General features: G+C 38.4%; 1 protein-coding gene across 1 annotated transcript in view; it reads right to left on the bottom strand.

The window, feature by feature from the left end:
• LOC150107023 (sorting nexin-17-like) overlaps positions 1-17,597 on the bottom strand; it is a 206,827-nt gene that overhangs the window by 87,338 nt on the left and 101,892 nt on the right. Inside the window, exons 7-8 of the mRNA XM_090392897.1 lie at positions 11,680-11,842; positions 496-636 (exon numbers count right to left, since the gene is read on the bottom strand). Coding sequence (XP_090249023.1) covers positions 496-636; positions 11,680-11,842 — 304 coding nt within the window. The remainder of the gene's footprint in view (positions 1-495; positions 637-11,679; positions 11,843-17,597) is intronic.

Raw genomic sequence — 17,597 nt, 5'->3', positions numbered from 1 at the left:
TGTCAGAAATAATGTGGGTACTACGGTCGATTTTCTTGAGTTTCTGGGAGGAAAAACCCGCTTGCCTGTGCCAGAGATCGACTAACTCGGGAACTGGTCGAAGATAGGCTTAGAAAAAGTTCCTCCAGTCAGCAACTAGACTAGAACCTAGGTCTAACTTCAAGCGGCCAAGTGCAGAGGACACAACAAATACATAAATATTGCTTGATTCTTATTCTTCAATGTTTAAATGTAAATGACATGCTTTTTTCAGAAAAAAATCTTCTGTTTTTCTTTTTTGGAATTATACTGGTACAGCTCTATTAAGTCTTCAAAATGCTACAACATAAAACATTTTTTTATAAGATTAAGAGAAGTAAAGATTTGAAAATAAAAGGATTTTTAAAAAATTAATGATTGTCTTTAATCTGAGAACATATAATAAAAACATTCCATCTTCACAATGGACAGACAATTGTTTTTTTGTATGCAAAAAGCTAAATAAATCAAACTTACCGAAGTTAATTGCATTCTGAAGCTAATTTCTCTGCCACCTGCACTAATAATTACCCTTGTGTTAGGCTGAGGATAATTACAAATACATGGTCGGAACTGAACATTTCCATAATATTTCAGAGTTCTTGCCAACTGTAAGTACTATTTAAAAAAAAAAAAAAAGGTAAACAGGAAACAGGTGCAGGAATACAGTATATGTAAAAAATATGAATCATTCTGTATGAATGAATTGAAAATATGCAAAAACCCAATAATAACTTACTAATTCACTCTGACTGTGTGATATTCTGCTGAGAACTCGCCACACTGTCCTATCATATACCATTCTCTTAGCTTGTCCCTACTTGTTTTGCTTGTAGATTCTCCATTATGTTGTTCTTCCATTATATTCAGAAATGTCTCCCAGGTCTGGTTCTTTTGCATCTTGTGTCTCAAACACTGCAGTATTCTATCAATGTCTGTCCTAATAAGGTGCCCAATTCACATGAGTTGAGTTTCCTTAATTCTTTCTTGCAAAGGTTTTATCTGATAGCTTGATTCTGCCTGATAATTTGATTTCTTATTTTTCTTCTAATTTAACCTAATACATCTATTTTGATGTAATTTAGCCTTTGGGTGGAAGGCAGGATAGCTCCATCATTAAACTTTGCTATTTCTCTGGAAATAGCACAGCTTAAATTTGAAGTCCTTAGAGAATCTAATTTGCTCTCTATTCTTTTAATCAAATACTTGCAGATCAGATATACAGGGGATTACAGTATCTCAACATGATGAGGAGTTGCCATATCAAGCTTCCTTGAGAGGACTATGCAGACTCTCCAAGTAGCACCTTCCCTTCCTTTCTCAACTGGTCTTGGAACTAGTTATGGCAGACCTTCAGCAAAAACACTTCTATACCTTTATTATTACAGAGACTGTTTCCCAAGCAGTCATCATTTTATAAGAAATTAATCTAATTCTTGTAGATAAATTTATATGTTGGTGATACATAACTGTTAATTTTTAGGGAAAGACAATGTATACTATTATATTAATTAAAAAACTTTAATTAATACTTCCTATATTTCGGTAATGTTCATTACATTACCATCTTCAGGGAATAAAAAATGATATGTGCGTGCATGCACTAACACTAAACAAATATGGCTGAAGACAACAACTGAAGTCGGTCCTAGAGTCCTAAAAGGTGCCACCTAATGGGCTAAATTGGATAGTAGTCTTGGCTATTGGATTAGAACATCAGTTCTAATAATGCAAGCTTTCCATATTTGGGGCAGTCTCATGCATCCAAATTTGTTGAGGTTTGGGGAGTTTTTTTAGAGCTGAAGATGATTCTAGAAATAATCTCTCATATTTATACTTGCTGCAATGTAGTAAGGTGACTTCCTTCAAGTGTATTTTATGGCAGGTGTCCAAAGCATGGTCAGCAAGTCCTGAGTGGCTGTATTGGTGGAAACGGATATAATCCTTATGTTCAGATATCCTGATATTAGCTGCCCTGCCTGTTTGACCATAGCAAGACAGTTTGCAACTACAAGGGACCTGGTATGCTCCAGGTAGGTCTAGGGGAAGTGGCTGGTCCTTGTGGGAGTGGATAAGAGATGCCAATTTTTTTATATGGTTTGTAACAAGTTGTCAAGTCATATTTTTTTAGGATTTCTGTTAGCTTTTCAGAAGCACCCCAAATATAAGGAATGGTAATAGATTTAGAGTAGTCCCTATTATGGAGGGGAGGAAGGGGGGGGTTGAGGTTAATTGGTTTTAATATTTTTTGGATTTTATGGGGGTTGTAGCCAGTGGCTACAAAGATGTTAAGAATATGGTTAAGTTCAGTAGTAAGGGCATTGTTATCTGAACTGACATAGTGGGGGGGGGGGGGGGATTGAGGTGAATGTACCTACCTGTATGTGTAGGTTTTCTGTAAACAGAGAAAGCCAGGGATCCATCAGGCTGGCATGTAATCAGAGTGTCCAGGAAAGAGAGATTGTTATTGTTTTCTTTCTCCAAGGTAAACTGGATCCTAGGATGTTGATTGTTTAAGTGTGATAAGAAGTTGTGAAATGTGTCCAAGCCATGCGGTCAGATAGCGAACACATCATCTACATAGCATAGCTAAACAGTAGGTTTAAGTGGAGCTGAGTTTAAGGCTTTTTCTTCAAAGATCTCCATAAAGAAGTTGGCCAGAGGTGGAGAACCCATGGCTGTCCCCTTTATTTGTTTATAGAATTTTCCCTGCCAAACGAAATAGCCCGAGTTCATGGTGAACTGAAATATGGTTGAGATATCGGAAGGAAATTTGGCTTGGATGAGGTCCAAAGTATCTTTGAGTGGGACATTGGTGAATAAGGAGGAGACATCAAAACTGACCATTATGTTAGTGTATTGGAGTGAGAGGTTTTCTATACTAGCTTTAAAGTGGGCTGAATTTTTTGTGTGTGAAGGTGTGTCGCCAGTATATTATGTGAGCACTTTGGCTAAATGTTTGGCTAATTTGTATGTGGGGAGAATCAATGCCATCCACAATAGGACGTAATGGCACATTCTATTTATGGATTTTTGGAAGTCCATATATTCTCGTGGATCTAGAGTTAAAAGGTTTTAGTTTGTTAGTCATTTTCAGAGGCCAAGAAGTAACCTTCTTAAGGAGCCTATGGATTGTTTTGATTTGGGAACTGGTGGGATCATATTCTATAGGGAGGTAAGTAGACCAATCTAATAGTAAAGAGGAAAGCTTACCTGTGTAGTCAGTTTTGTTTAGAACTATCGTGGCATTTGTCTTATCTGCTTTAGTAATTATTATTTTACTGTTATTTTTTATTTCGTGTAAAGCTTTGAATTCTTCTTCAAGATAGGTTGCTTTTTTGGAGGTTTTGCTTGGGTAAGAACACTGGCTATATCTAGTCTGATATTGTTGGCAATATGGTTGGGAAGGTTGCGGATACCACGTTCTACCTGAATCATTATTTCTTCAGAAGGGATTTTTTTTCAGTGCTATGACGAAGTTGTTGCCTAGGGAGAGTGCACTGATTGCTTCAGGCTTCAAGGTAAGGGATGACAAGTTTATTACTATGTTGAGAGGCACCTCTTATCTGCTTCCCCAAGGACCAGCCACTTCCCCTAGACCTACCTGGAGCATACCAGGTCCCTTGTAGTTGCAAACTGTCTTACTACGGTCAAACAGACAGGACAGCTAATATCAGGATATCTGAATATAAGGATTATATCCATTTCCACCAATACAGCCACTCAGGACTTACTGACCAAGCTTTGGACACCTGCCATAAAATATGCTTGAAGAAAGTCACCTTACTACACCACAGCAAGTATAAATATGAGAGATTATTCCTAGAATCAGCCTCAGCTCTAAAGAACTCCCCAAACCTCAACAAATTTGGATGCATGAGACTTCCCCAAATATGGGAAGCTTACATTCTTAGAGCATCAACCCAAGACTACTATCCAATTTTGCCTACTAGGTGGCACCTTTTAGGACTTTAGGAATGACTTCAGTTGTCTTCAGCCGCATTTGTTCAGTGTTAGCACCTGCATGCACATATTATTTTTAATGTTCCCTGAAAATGGTAATGTAACATTACCGAAATATAGGAGGCATTAATTAAAGTTTTTTAATGAATATAATAGTATATGTTGTCTTTCTCTAAAAATTAATCTAATATATAAAAGAGAAATAAATTTCGCACTAATTTAGGAAAATACATACGAAACAACTGATCTATATGACAATTCTTTCTTTAAGGTTACACAGTGGTCAACATTCATAGTGAAAAGTTATAGAGACAAAAACATATGTATTGGAGTAATTGCTTATAATTAAGAAAATAACACTCAACATTTTGACCTTATTGAGGTCATCATTAGGAAAATATATGCCCGAAATTCACTTACTAAGGGCCATTTCATTTCTGCTAGCGATGTTTCAAACATATCTGCCATTATTATAGAAGTTAACGACCTAAAAATAATTAATGTCTGCAAGCCATCATCAGCAAGTCGGCCTGATTTAGTTTTGCCAGCTTTAATGTTTATATTGGAGACTTTAACAGTCATCATACCCAATGGGATTATAGAGAAACTGATGCAAATGGTGTCCAGCTATCTGAGTGGGAAGAGGCAAACAACTTACAGCTGATTTTCAATCTCAAGGATCTGCACTTTTAACTCAGCCAGATGGAATCCACCAATCCTGACTTATGTTTTGTAACAACCAATCAAAGGGGCCTCCCATCGCCAACCAGTTGTGTTTTAGGAAGATTCCCACACAGTCAACACTGCCCTGTCTTTATTGAGGTGGGCCCTCAAATCCCAATTACTGAAACTACACCAATGCCACATTGGAATTTTGCCAAGGCAAACTGGAACAGCATTTCATCAGATCTAGATAAAAATGTACGCTGGATTCCACCACAACCTTATAACCACCGAAGATTTATGAAAACAGTGATTTCTACAGCGAAAAAACATCCTTAGAGGTGCTAGGAAAGAATACATACCTGGCTGAAGCAAAACCAGAGAAGCACTTTATAACGACTTTCTGAATAGTGGACGTGTGGATGTTGCAGATGATCTTATTGACAGCTTAATGAAGCTAGAAAGAACAAATTGATTGACACCATGGAAAGGCTGAACTTTAAACACTGAAGCAGGAAGGCATGGAGCCTCCTTTAAAAGTTGGGTGGTAATTCCCATCGCCCCAATGCAAAAGCTGCTGTTAGTACCAACTGTATTGCCAATCGGATAGTGAATCTGCCCAGAGCTAAATCAGAAACAACCCACAACTAACTTCCTAAAATAATTAGGAAGGAATTGACCAGACTTAAAGAAGGTTGTTCTGAAGTGACCAATCTACTGAATCCATTCACCAAAGAACTTCTAGCTGCACTCCAGGGAGTGAAAACTGGTAAAAGCGCCTGGATTTGATAATATTCACCCCGAGTTTTTAAAAAAACTCTGGACCAAATACAGTGGAATGGCTGACAAAAAATTCTTTTCTAATATCTACAGAGTGGTAGATTACCAGCAGAATTTAAAAAATCAAAGATAATAGCCATCCTGAAACCTAGAAAGCCTGCTGATAAACCTGAAAGCTATAAACCTATAGCACTGCTCAGTGTCTGTCGTAAGTTATTAGAAAGACTTATTTACAATAGAATTAGTACCATTATTACTGACACTCTCTCTCACATGAACAAGCCGGTTTCAGGCCCAGGTGCAACTGTGAAGATCAAGTTTTGGCCCTAATGACAATATAGACTCAACAGCTGCAATTGACACCGTACGGAGGAACGGCATGATCTACAAGCTCCTTAAAATACTGAAATGTAAAAAAATGACCCATCTGATCAACACTATTCTATCTAATAGAACAATAGAGGTAGTTCTAGATGATGATATGAGTAAGCCAAGAAACTTAACAATGGATTCCCACAAGGGTCAGTTCTGGCCCTCTATTCTTTCCAATTTGCATATTTCTGACCTTCCAAGGACAATGTCTAGAAAATTCGCATATGCTGATGATTTATGAATCATATTCCAACACCAGAACTTCTGTACTATAGAGCATGTACTAACTAGTGACCTAGAGGAGCTAAACCACTTCTTTGAGAAGTGGCATCTTATTTCAAGCACTACCAAGACTGAAACGTGCTATTTCCATTTGAACAATAGCATGGCACGAGACATCTTAAGAGTGCCACTAAATGGGAACATATTACCGCACAATTTTAATCCAAAGTATCTGGCCATAACCCTCTCCTTTAATAGCCATCTCTCCAATATTGTTGCCAAACTCAGAACTAGAAATAACATACTGCATAAACTTGCTGGAACAACCGGGGGGGGGGGGCTTGTGCTTCCACACCACATTAAGGACATCTGCTCTGAGCCTCGTCTACTCAACTGTCTAGCTGAATGCACATGTTAAATTAATTGATACTGTGTTGAATCAGACAATGCGTATCATTTCTGAAACAATAAAGACTACTCCATCGTATAGGCTACCAGTTCTGAGCCACACACAACCGCCACGACTATGACACCGAGACAACCTGATTTGTGAATATAAAAAATTTGCCAGAATCCACTGCTTTTTATACACTGTGATATTGATAGCTTTACATCCCAGAGGCTTAAGATACCCGTTTATTATAATGGCACAAGAACTTGTCACTGAGGGTTAGATCCAGAAGTGGTGTCTCGCTCCCACTGACAAGACCTCAACAAAGGTCGAAACCGGTCTGGGTAGTGGCCCTTCCCTTAATGCATAGCATTATACATGTCTGCAAGGAGATGTGCTTTGCATTATAGGAAATACTAAAACAAGTGATGAGAGCTTAGTCCACCTTTACCACAAGTTGCCTCAGTCCTGAAGATACTTCAGATGCAAACTTTGTTTGCTTACACTTGGTAAAGGATTAAACTAAATTTATTATAGTCCAACCAAGTGGAAAATAAACTATCAACATCTCTCATATTGTTCACAGCACCCCTCCTCTGATCTTTTGTTAGGACATTAGAAAAAATAAAAGAAAAAACTTTCAACAGTTTTGATGCTTAATAACTTTTGTGATCTAGATGGATCTCTCCAATCCCTACAATTGTCTATACAAGTTGACCTACTTATTTGTCATCTACCTGACATGGAAGAAAGTCTTTATGCAATCCAGCTAATTCCCCGTACCCCTCCTCACCAAAAAAAAAATAGAAGTTAAAAAAACGTTTAAAAAATTGACAAAAAAAAATAAAGGACACAATATACGATATTCAGGATAAGACAACAGGCATAAATTTCAGCAACTCTTTCACTTATTTATAAGCAACGCCAACTTATTCATGAGTCACAAATTACACATTTCAATATTTATATGATAATAAATACAATATTGAAAGGAATATTAAAAGTTATATTAAGTTTTAATTGGAAACATCAGCATCAAATTCCTGCCATGTACAGGGGTGTACAGGATATGATAGTACTACATGAAAAAAAATTACATCATTACTAACTTCCTATCTACAATTTTCCTCCAAATCAGTCTGTTACTTGTCAAGACTCCAACATTATCAGATCTTATATTTTTATCGTCTAAGGCACTTTGTACCATATCAATCCACCTATATCTTGGTCTTCAACTGGGTCGTTTTGCTGCCAACCTGGCAAAGAACACTTGTTTTGCTAATCTTTCCTCACCCATTCTGTTTAAGTGACCATACCACCTGAGATTAGCTCTGCTTATGCATTCCTGGATGTTGACCATATCAAGTTCTTTCCTAATATCTTTGTTTTTAATATGATATTGCCATTGAAGCCATCTGTTCACGCCTATAATCTTTCTCAGGACTCTCATATCTGCGGTCTCTAGTCTTTGGTCAAGTGTTTTACTTCTGACCCAGCTCTCAGATCCATAAGTTAAAACTGGTTTGAACACTGTCTTGTGTACAGCTAATTTAGTGTTCCGACTAATTTCTCTCTTATTCAATATGAATTTATTCAAATGACTTCCTACCCATACCAGCTTTGCTGATTCTGTTGTCTATTTCTATATTTAATTTACCATCTTCAGTAAAAATCGTGCCTAAGTAGCTGAAATGTTTCACTTGTTCCACAGGTTCTCCATTCACAACACAGTTGACATTGTCAATGATTCTGCCTATTTTAATTGTCTTTGTATTGCTGACCTTCATACCATATCTATTACAACAGTTATTGAATTTAGTCAGAGAATCTTGCAGACTAGTAGCAGATTTATTTAGAAGTATAACATCATCCACATAAAGCAAAGAGCTGACATTAACATCTCCAATTTTGATATCATGTTTAATACCACTTTCCTTCATAATGTGATCCATATAGATAATGAATAACAGAGGGGATAATGTATATCCTTGTCTCACACCAGATTTAACATTAAACCATCTTCCTGTACTTCCTTCAATTCTAACTGCTGACTTACAACTCAAATAAAGACTAAGTATTGCTTGATATAATGCCCCATTGACACCATATAACTGTAGTGTATTGAATAGCTTCTCTCTTGGCACCTTGTCATATGCCTTTCCCAAATCGACAAAACTTAAATACAGATCTTTGTTATATTCCCATGCTTTCTCGACTATTTGTCGTAAAGTGAAGATCTGATCCTGACAGCCTCTATTTGGCCTGAATCCAGCTTGTTCTTCACCCAGCTTTTCTTCCACAATTCTTCTCAACCGTTTCTCAAGTATACTCGCATAGATCTTGCCAGGAACACTCAGTAGGGAAATACCTCTGTAATTCTCACGTTCAGTTTTATTTCCCTTTTTATATATGGGTACTATGAGAGCTCTACTCCAATCATCGGGAATTCGTCCGTGTGTCCAGGCTTTCTGAACTATGCAGTGCAGCCACTGTAAGACTCTCATACCACCATACTTCAGCATTTCTGGTTGAATATCATCTACTCCTGCTGCCTTTCCACATTTCAAGCCTTTGATGGCTTTTTCTACTTCAAGTATGGATATGTATTCCTGACTGCATGCCCGGTCAGTGTTTTTTTATCACTGTGCTGTCATCACTGCTTGTTTCATTTAGCAGTTATTCAAAGTAATTACTCCATACTTCAAGGATATCCTTTTCTCCCATTTTCATGTCCCTTATCATCTCTAACTCCTTTTACAGCACTCTTTCCTCTATTTCTAAGCTTCTTCAACAACCTCCAGAATATTTTGCCACCTTCTTATTATTTATTTCCTATGTTCTTGCCAAAGTTCTCCCATGACTTTAGTTTAGCTAGTTTTACACAGTGTTTAGTTTTCTTACATTTGTCTCTGTATTCTGTAAGAGCACAAGCTGACTTATTTGCCAGGAACTTTTGATATGCTTTCTTCTTTTCCTTCACTATCTCTCTAACTTCCTGTGTCCACCAGGGAGTTCTGATTTTTTTTATCCTTGCAGACAACCTCACCACATGCCTCTCTGGCAGAATCAATCAATGTTTTCTTCAGAGTTTGCCACTGAATCTCCAAGGTTTGATTCCTGTTCTCAAACTCTTTCATTTTTTCTTCAATAATCTTTGTGTATTTTAGTCTACAGTTCACATCTGAGAGCTGCTCAACTTTTATTCGCTTTAAAACTTTCTTACATGTTATTCTTTTCAATATGAAATTCAATTTTATCCTGCTCAAGACTAAATAGTGATCACTTCCGATTTCAAATCCTCTGTACACTCTGGTGTCCTACACCAGGGAGAAAACATCACTATCAACAATAACATAGTCAATGAGACTTTTCTTATTCCTTGCATCTTCTCTCCATGTGAATTTGTGCACATTTTTATGTTGGAACATGGTGTTAGTAATAACCAGTCCATGTCCTGAGCAGAAATCCAACAGATATTTGCCATTATTATTAGCTTTGCTCATTTCTCCAAATTTTCCCAAAATATTTTTGTATGTCTCACAATCATTTCCTACTCTGCTATTTAGATCCCCCAACAAGGACTAACTTTTCCTTTTTCATTGTCTCAGTTGCTTTTTCTAAAGCATCAAAAAATTTCTCCACTTCTACGTTAGTAGAATCTTCTGTGGGACCATAGGCACAAATAACTCTCATTGTCCAATTCCCCATTCTCATATTTGCCCACATTACTCTTCTTGAGACTGACTGGAACATTAGCCTCGTATTTTGTGTTGAATACTATGGCTACTCCTTCTTTTCCTTGATTGTCATTGCCTGAATATAACATTTTGTATTTATTGCTCAGAAAGATCTCACCAGTTTTTGTCTTTTTTTGTTTCAGTCACCCCTATTATGTCGAACTGGTACTTATCTAATTCCTCAGCTAGCTCGCTCCATTTCTTTGTCATTCAGGCTTCTTATGTTGATAGTACCGATCTTTAACTCCTAGCAGTATGATCCATAACTAGAAAATGAGAGCACCCATCGTATATATGGTATTAGATTGTGCAGATTAAAAATAATCTCCAAACATCTAATTTTCCTAAAGTTTTCTGCTACTATACACACACGTGTGCATATCATTCCCACATGAAAGGCTCAATAACCTATACCACAACAATGACAACATATATGAGCAAATTGTTCCTGATCTGCTGCTACTAAATATCTTAATGGTGTCTTTAAGATATAAAAATTAGTGGCTGGTGATGCCAATGTTCATTACAGAGTAGAGCATGCAAGTGAAACACATTAAAAGTCATGGCTTCCAGTAAGGAAGACAGTAGATTTCAACAAGAAATGGAAGTCAGCAATGCATCTATGTTTAGGATGGCATTTCCCTAATTAACAAACATATAGAGTAATCTACCATTTATTTGACTCTTCAATTATCAGAACTGAAAGTTCTGATAAAAGTACAGTAGACTTACTGTACTTTTAAAGTGAAAATACTCAACTAACATACTGGGGATATTTGTGAAAACAGGCCACAATGTAGGAAAGCATGAAATAACTTAGCTCAAGATGGCTATATACTGCACACCATCAGCACATTAGCAGTCCAAACACAATCTATTATTATCTAGCAATTTGGCTGAGTGGTTAGCATATCCACTCTCCAGCCAAAAGGCTGTGGGTTCGAATCCTGCCATGGGCATGGATGTTTGTGATTGTCAGTGAAAATACTAGTGGTGGTAGTGGGCGGTAGATGATGATTGCAGTTGGTGTACTGAGTAGTGGAGACAGTCCTGTAGAGTAGGTGCTCTCCCTCGATGAGTCTTTGGACTCCCTGGAGGTGTCAGGTAATAATAATAATAAAAAACAGAAGACTCATACTTGAATTCTCATTTGCACTTTTTTTTTAATTTTTTTTTTAATTCTCTAGAATTGTTTTGAAATGTTTCACTAAACATTTCAATTTGTGCCTAGTACTTGGTGATAAGTGCTTTTGTGCTCTGAAGATACTGGTTTGAATCCCATGAATTATCAGCAACTTAATAGATTATGTAATTGATTTCATTCTTATATGGTGCTATGAGATATACCATTAAAAAAAAAAGGCAATGAATAACAACCAGCACCTAAACCTTTCCAATGATGCCAACTGTCAACAGGAGTAGTAGTAGCATACAATAATCTCAATAACTTTTTATGCGTAGAAATACCTTAAAAAAGTTAGCTTACAACAAGCTATGAATGGTAAGAAAAAATTCATTTCAATTTGAAAGTACCTCTCGTTTGGATCCTCGAGCTTGAAGGGCAGCAAGCTGCCTTTGGGTTTCTTTGTTAGTCAGGGTCCAACCTTGTTCTACATCACAAACTGCTTGAACATATAACAGATTCAGGGATACTCTATCCTCTACTATATCATCATCATAAAGTGAATCCCAGTAACTGTTTAAAAATAAAACAGAGAGAAGTTTTTATTCACAGACAAGGAAACTAATATGTGCAAATTTTTTTTTTTCATAAAATCAAAACATAACATATATTAATCTAATATAACCTTTTTATTATTTAAATTAAATTTAAGAACAGATTATACTTTTCTTGCTGAAAGGCTTATACGCTAGTTAAACGTGATAACTAATAATTAAGGAATTAACAGCGTGCACTAGAAATATAAATTAAAACAACTTTAATAAATACTTTCTGATATTTCAGCAACGTCACGTTGCCATCTTCTTGGGAACTTAAAATAAAGAACAGGTGCAAGCAAGTACTACATAACAGCAAATGAGAAAAGAAGCAAGGAAACTACCATTTTCCTAAAGTCCTGATGGTGCCCCCTGGTGGGCTATATTGGTAGTTATTGGCCTTTTGACTGAAGTTCTTCTGATATATGTTTCCCAAATTTGGGGCAGTCTTATGCACCCAAATTTGTTGAGGTTTGGTATGTTCCTAAGGGCTGAGGCTGATTCCATTTGAACTTCCATTTGAAATATGAGTCTTTCATATTTGAACTTGCTGCAGTGTATTACTGTGGCTTTCTTCCACCTTATTCTGTGGCGGGTATCCAGAGCATGGTCTGCAAGCCCAGAATGGCTGTACTGGTGAAATCAGATGTAGTCTTTGTGTTCTGAGATTCTGATATTTGCTATCCTGCCTGTTTGGCCAAAGTAGGACAATTTACAGCTGCAAGGGACCTGGTATACACCAGGTAGGTCTAGGGGAAGTGGTTGGTCTTTAGTGGAGCAGATAAGGAATGCCAATTTTCTATATGGTCTGTAACAGGCGGTTAAGTCATGTTTTTTTAGGATTTTGTTGATTTTTTCCTGAGGTGCCTCGGATGTAGGGGATGATGATGGATTTAGAGTAATCTTTTTTTGTGAAGCAGGGGGAAGTGGGTTGTGGATAACTGGTTTAAGTATTTTTTGGATTTTTTTTTTTTTTTTGGGGGGGGGGGGGTAGCCATTGGCTGAGAAAATGTTAAGGATGTGATTTAGTTCAATGGTTAGGGCTTGATCATTGGAAGAGATAAGTTTTGCCCTGTTGAATAGTGTCTTAACTCCATATTGTTGTGAGGGAAGGGGGAATTATAGAAACCCACCCATACAGATACATTCATGTTGTAAATGTATCTGCCTGTATGGGTGGGTTTCTATAAACTGAGAAAACCAAGGTTCCATCAGGTTGGTAGGTGACTAGTGTGTCTAGGAAGGGGAGGCTACTGTTTTTCTCTTTTTCCAGGGTGAACTTGATTCTAGGGCGTTGGTTGTTTAAGTGTGTTAGGAAGGAGAGGAGTGAATCCAGGCCATGTGGCCAAATAGCGAACACATCATCAATGTAGCGAAGCCATATGGTAGGTTTTTGTGGGGCTGAATTTAAGGCTTTCTCTTCAAAAGTCTCCATAAAGAAGTTGGCCAAGGGTGGAGAGAGTGGTGAACCAATTGCTGTCCCCTCTATCTGTTTGTAGAATTTTTCCTGCCAAACGAAATAGCCTGAGTTCATTGTGAACTGAAATAGGGCTGAGATATCGGGAGGAAATTTAGCTTAGATTAGCTCTAAGGTTTCTTTGAGGGAGACATTTGTGAATGAGGAGGAGACGTCAAAACTGACCATTATGTCTCCTTCCAACAACAACCACGCTCAAACTTGCTTAACTTTTTTTCGTGAGCCATTAGTAGCAGAGGCTCTACCAATTGGCCAACCTCTGCTGGCGACCAATCTTTGCTCCTTTAAACAAATAGCTGTATATTGCTTGTCAAATACTTCCCAATATCATTAATGTACAGATTGAATAACAATGGACCAAGCACTGATCCCTGAGGCACACCACTACTTACCTTTAAATCTTGTAGATTCATACTCCCCATATATGACTTTTTGATATCTGTCAGTCAGCCATCCTCTTATCCATGCCAATAGTTTATAATCCAATCCCACATCCAAATTACGCAACAGTCTTCCATGCTGTATTCTGTCACAAGCCTTAGTAAAATCCAAAAGAATCATGGTGTATCCCCTTGTCGAATTCACTGGTAACATTATTATAGAATGTGAGCAAGTTGCTAAAACATAATCCTCCCTTCGTAAACCCATGCTCTTCGTTGCAAAGTAGAGATTCTCTGTCAACCCATTTCTGAATGCGAGCCCTAACCAACTTTTCCAAATATTCACTGCCACTTCTAAGATACTGAATGATTGATAGTTGGATACATAGGTCTTTGCAACACCCTTGTGCAATGGGATTACCATACATTCTTTCCACTCCTGTCGAATCTTCCTTGTTCTGAAACTCAAATTATACAGCTTGGTCAAAGGAATAGTCAGAACACCCTTTGGCATCCATGCTGATATCCCATCAGCTTCTATTGCAGAATTCTTGTTCAGTTTGTGCAACTGTTGTAGTACTTCTTCCTGGAACACGAGTTTCCTCATACAGCAAAGAGATAGTGGTGAGTTCAATGTTGCATATACCAGGTTGATAACTTTTAGCAAAATGGCTATCATTAATTGAACAATCACTTCTGCATCAGTCACCTGCAAACCACTTGCATTCAGCAGAGTTATTCTTTCATATTCATTCTTTCTTTTACTTGCAGCATAATGATAGAATTCTTTTGGGTTGTGTTTAGCTTGCAGAGCTAGTTTCTTTTCATATTCAGACAGCTTTCCATATAACACTTGAACTCTGATGGCCTGCTGCTTATAATTATCATAACTGACATTACCCTTCTTGTGTAGTGGCTTAAGTGCTGTGAGGACATTATGTTGGAGGTTTAATGGATTTTTTACAACACTCAAAAAGAATTAAAATAGAATTTAATACTTCCTATATTTCGTCCTAGTGACTAGGACATCTACGGGGATTACAAAAACAATTAATGTAACATGCACACAAAAACTTACAATACTAAGCCCAACCACGTGGGTGACACTAAAGTCCTATCTAGGTGGAGTGCCCTCTAAGGGCGGTAGTAGGTGGCCTGGAATGTAAGGTGGGACCTCTGGTGATGAGTGTTTCCCAAATCTTCGGAAGCTTAATGCAACCGTATTTATTAAGATTTGGTTGGTTTCTGAGAGCTGCTGCTGCTTCTAAGAAAAGTCTCTCTTTCTTGAATTTGCTGTGGTGGAGCATGGTGGTTTTCTTCCATGATACTCTGTAGGTGGTGTCCAAAACATGGTCAGCCAAGCCTGAATGGCCATAGTTGTGTTTAACGATGTACGACTTGTGTTCCTCCAGGCGGCTGGATGCTGATCTGCCTGTCTGTCCAAAGTACGCAAGCTTACAGGAACAGGGTACTTGGTAAACTCCAGGCAGAGAGAGAGGAGGGAGCTGATCTTTCGTAGAACGGATAAGGGTAGCAAGTTTGTGGTAGGGCTTATATGCTGTGTGTAGGTTATACTTTTTTAGTATCTTGGCTATTTTTTCCGAAGTACCACGGATGTAGGGTATGGTGATGCCAATTTTAAAATCTTGTTGACGAGAGCGACGAGGAATGGGGAGGAATTGATTATTTTTTTGATACTGTGTTCGCTGTAGCCATTGGAGAGGAAAGTTCTGTGTATGTGGTTAAGCTCAGTAGTGAGGGCGGTTCCACTGGAACAAAGATTGTGGGCTCTCTTGGTAAGAGTTTTAATGATGCCATATTGTTGCGAGGGGTGGTGGGGGAGAGTTTGTGAATGTATCTGCCTGTGTGTGTGTGGGTTTTCTGTATACAGTGAAAGCAAGTGTATCATTAGGCAGGCGTGTGACTAAGGTGTCTAGGAAGGGTAAACAATTGTTCTTTTCCTTTTCCATAGTAAACTGGATTCTTGGATGTAGGCTATTGAGATGACTGAGGAAGGAGTCTAACGTGTCTGGGCCATGAGGCCAAATAGAGAACACATCATCTACATATCTTAGCCAGATAGAAGATTTGAGTGGGGCTGAGTCTATGGCTCGTTTTTCGAAATCTTCCATATAGAAATATAGAAAACGTGCCAGCCTGGCATTACTACACGAGCAAATCGCCTCTACTCGTGCCGCCCTCGCAGTGATGAACGCCGCCATTGGCTCCTTACTTTCAGAGCTCTCCACCGTTCTTAACCCTGAACTTTGGTCGATTCTCTCTGACATTTCGGAAACTTCTGCACAGAGAGAATTTCAAAAAATAAAAAACAAACATGTCAAGAAATACAACAACCTGGTTAAAGACAAACCACAACCACAAATTCAACCGCTCCAGACAGTAATAAACCTCTTTTCCAAAAGGCTCAACGATGATGCCATCAGCACCCTTTGCCCCGGCCGTAATTTTGCCGTCACCCTGAAAGAAGTCCGGTGCTCGATGTAATGGTTAACGTCGAACGGGGGATCGGTCGCTTACCGTCGGAGATAGCCAACAACATCAGACTCGACGTAGCCAACATCCTCGCTCACTCTTCGCCTCCAAAAAGTAACTTATCGTATGCCCAACGCATGGCTCTCCTGAAACTACGCAAAGAAAAAAGTATCATCACGACCAGAGCCGATAAGGGTAATGCCACAGTCGTTCTTAATACCAGCAAATACAATTGTAAAATGAACATTATCCTCTGCGATCGCACTACCTACATCCCGCTAGAACACGACCCTACAAAAACACAAGTTAAGAAATTAAAAATCTTACTTAAAAAAGTAACCTCCTGAACCCCCTGACGTCACGAAAAAACTTAACCCCCCCCCCCCGAATATATGGTTTACCAAAAATCCACAAACCCAATTCCCCACTCAGACCTATAGTAGATGCCACCAATGCACCTTGTTACAGACTGTCTAAACAGCTGGCCAACTCTCTGTCCCCCGCCCCCTCATCGGAAATTCCGCTTCCTATATAAAAAACTCGACCCACTTTAAAGCTCTCACAGAAAATTTAACCTCTTGAATGATACAGACATATTAGTAAGCTTTGATATCCCCTCTTTGTTTACCAATATTCCCTTAACTGACACTTTATCTCTCTTAGAAAACGTTTTTCCCTCTGACATCTTAGATCTCTTTTCCTTTGCCATCAACTCTGGGTATTTCTCTTGGAAGAACAAAATCTACAAGCAGATAGAGGGAACCGCCATGGGTTCCCCCCTCTCACCCCACCCCTTACCAAATCTCAAAATCTTATACTTGGCAACAATGAACTGACAGTTCCACTTACCAGCCCATTCATGCAATCTATTCAAGTCCTCTTGTAAGGCATTAACATCAGCCTGACTGTGCATTGCTCTCCCCAGTTTTGCATCATCTGCAAACAGCTGGATATGACTAGTTAAACCCAACCCAATATCATTAACATACAAATTCAACAACAGTGGCCCCAAAACTGACCCCTGTGGCACACCACTGGTGATCTTTCTCTTTCCAGATACTGCATCCCCATATACAACTTTCTGATGCCTATCCGACAGCAATCACTGATCCAACACAGAAGTCTGTTATCCAATCCCATCTGTTTCAATTTATTTAAGAGCTTGTCTTGTGGCAGTCCATCAAAAGCCTTCGCAAAATCCAAGTACATCACTGTATATGCATTTCCCTTGTCCAAGGTATTTGTCACCTTGTTATAGTACATAAGTAAGTTAGTGAAACATGATTTCCTCTTAACAAACCCATGCTGATAACCACAGAGAATACTGCTGTTATCAACCCATTTCTGTAACCTACTTCTCACCAATCTCTCTAGGATCTTCA

Source organism: Typopeltis vanoorti, chromosome 5 (genome assembly GCF_054136105.1).
Source record: "Typopeltis vanoorti isolate ZY-2024b chromosome 5, IOZ_Tvanoo_1.0, whole genome shotgun sequence".
In the NCBI taxonomy this organism is placed as follows: domain Eukaryota; kingdom Metazoa; phylum Arthropoda; class Arachnida; order Uropygi; family Thelyphonidae; genus Typopeltis; species Typopeltis vanoorti.
The sequence above is the reverse complement of the archived record's forward strand: the minus strand, read 5'-3'. Positions and strand labels throughout refer to the sequence as shown.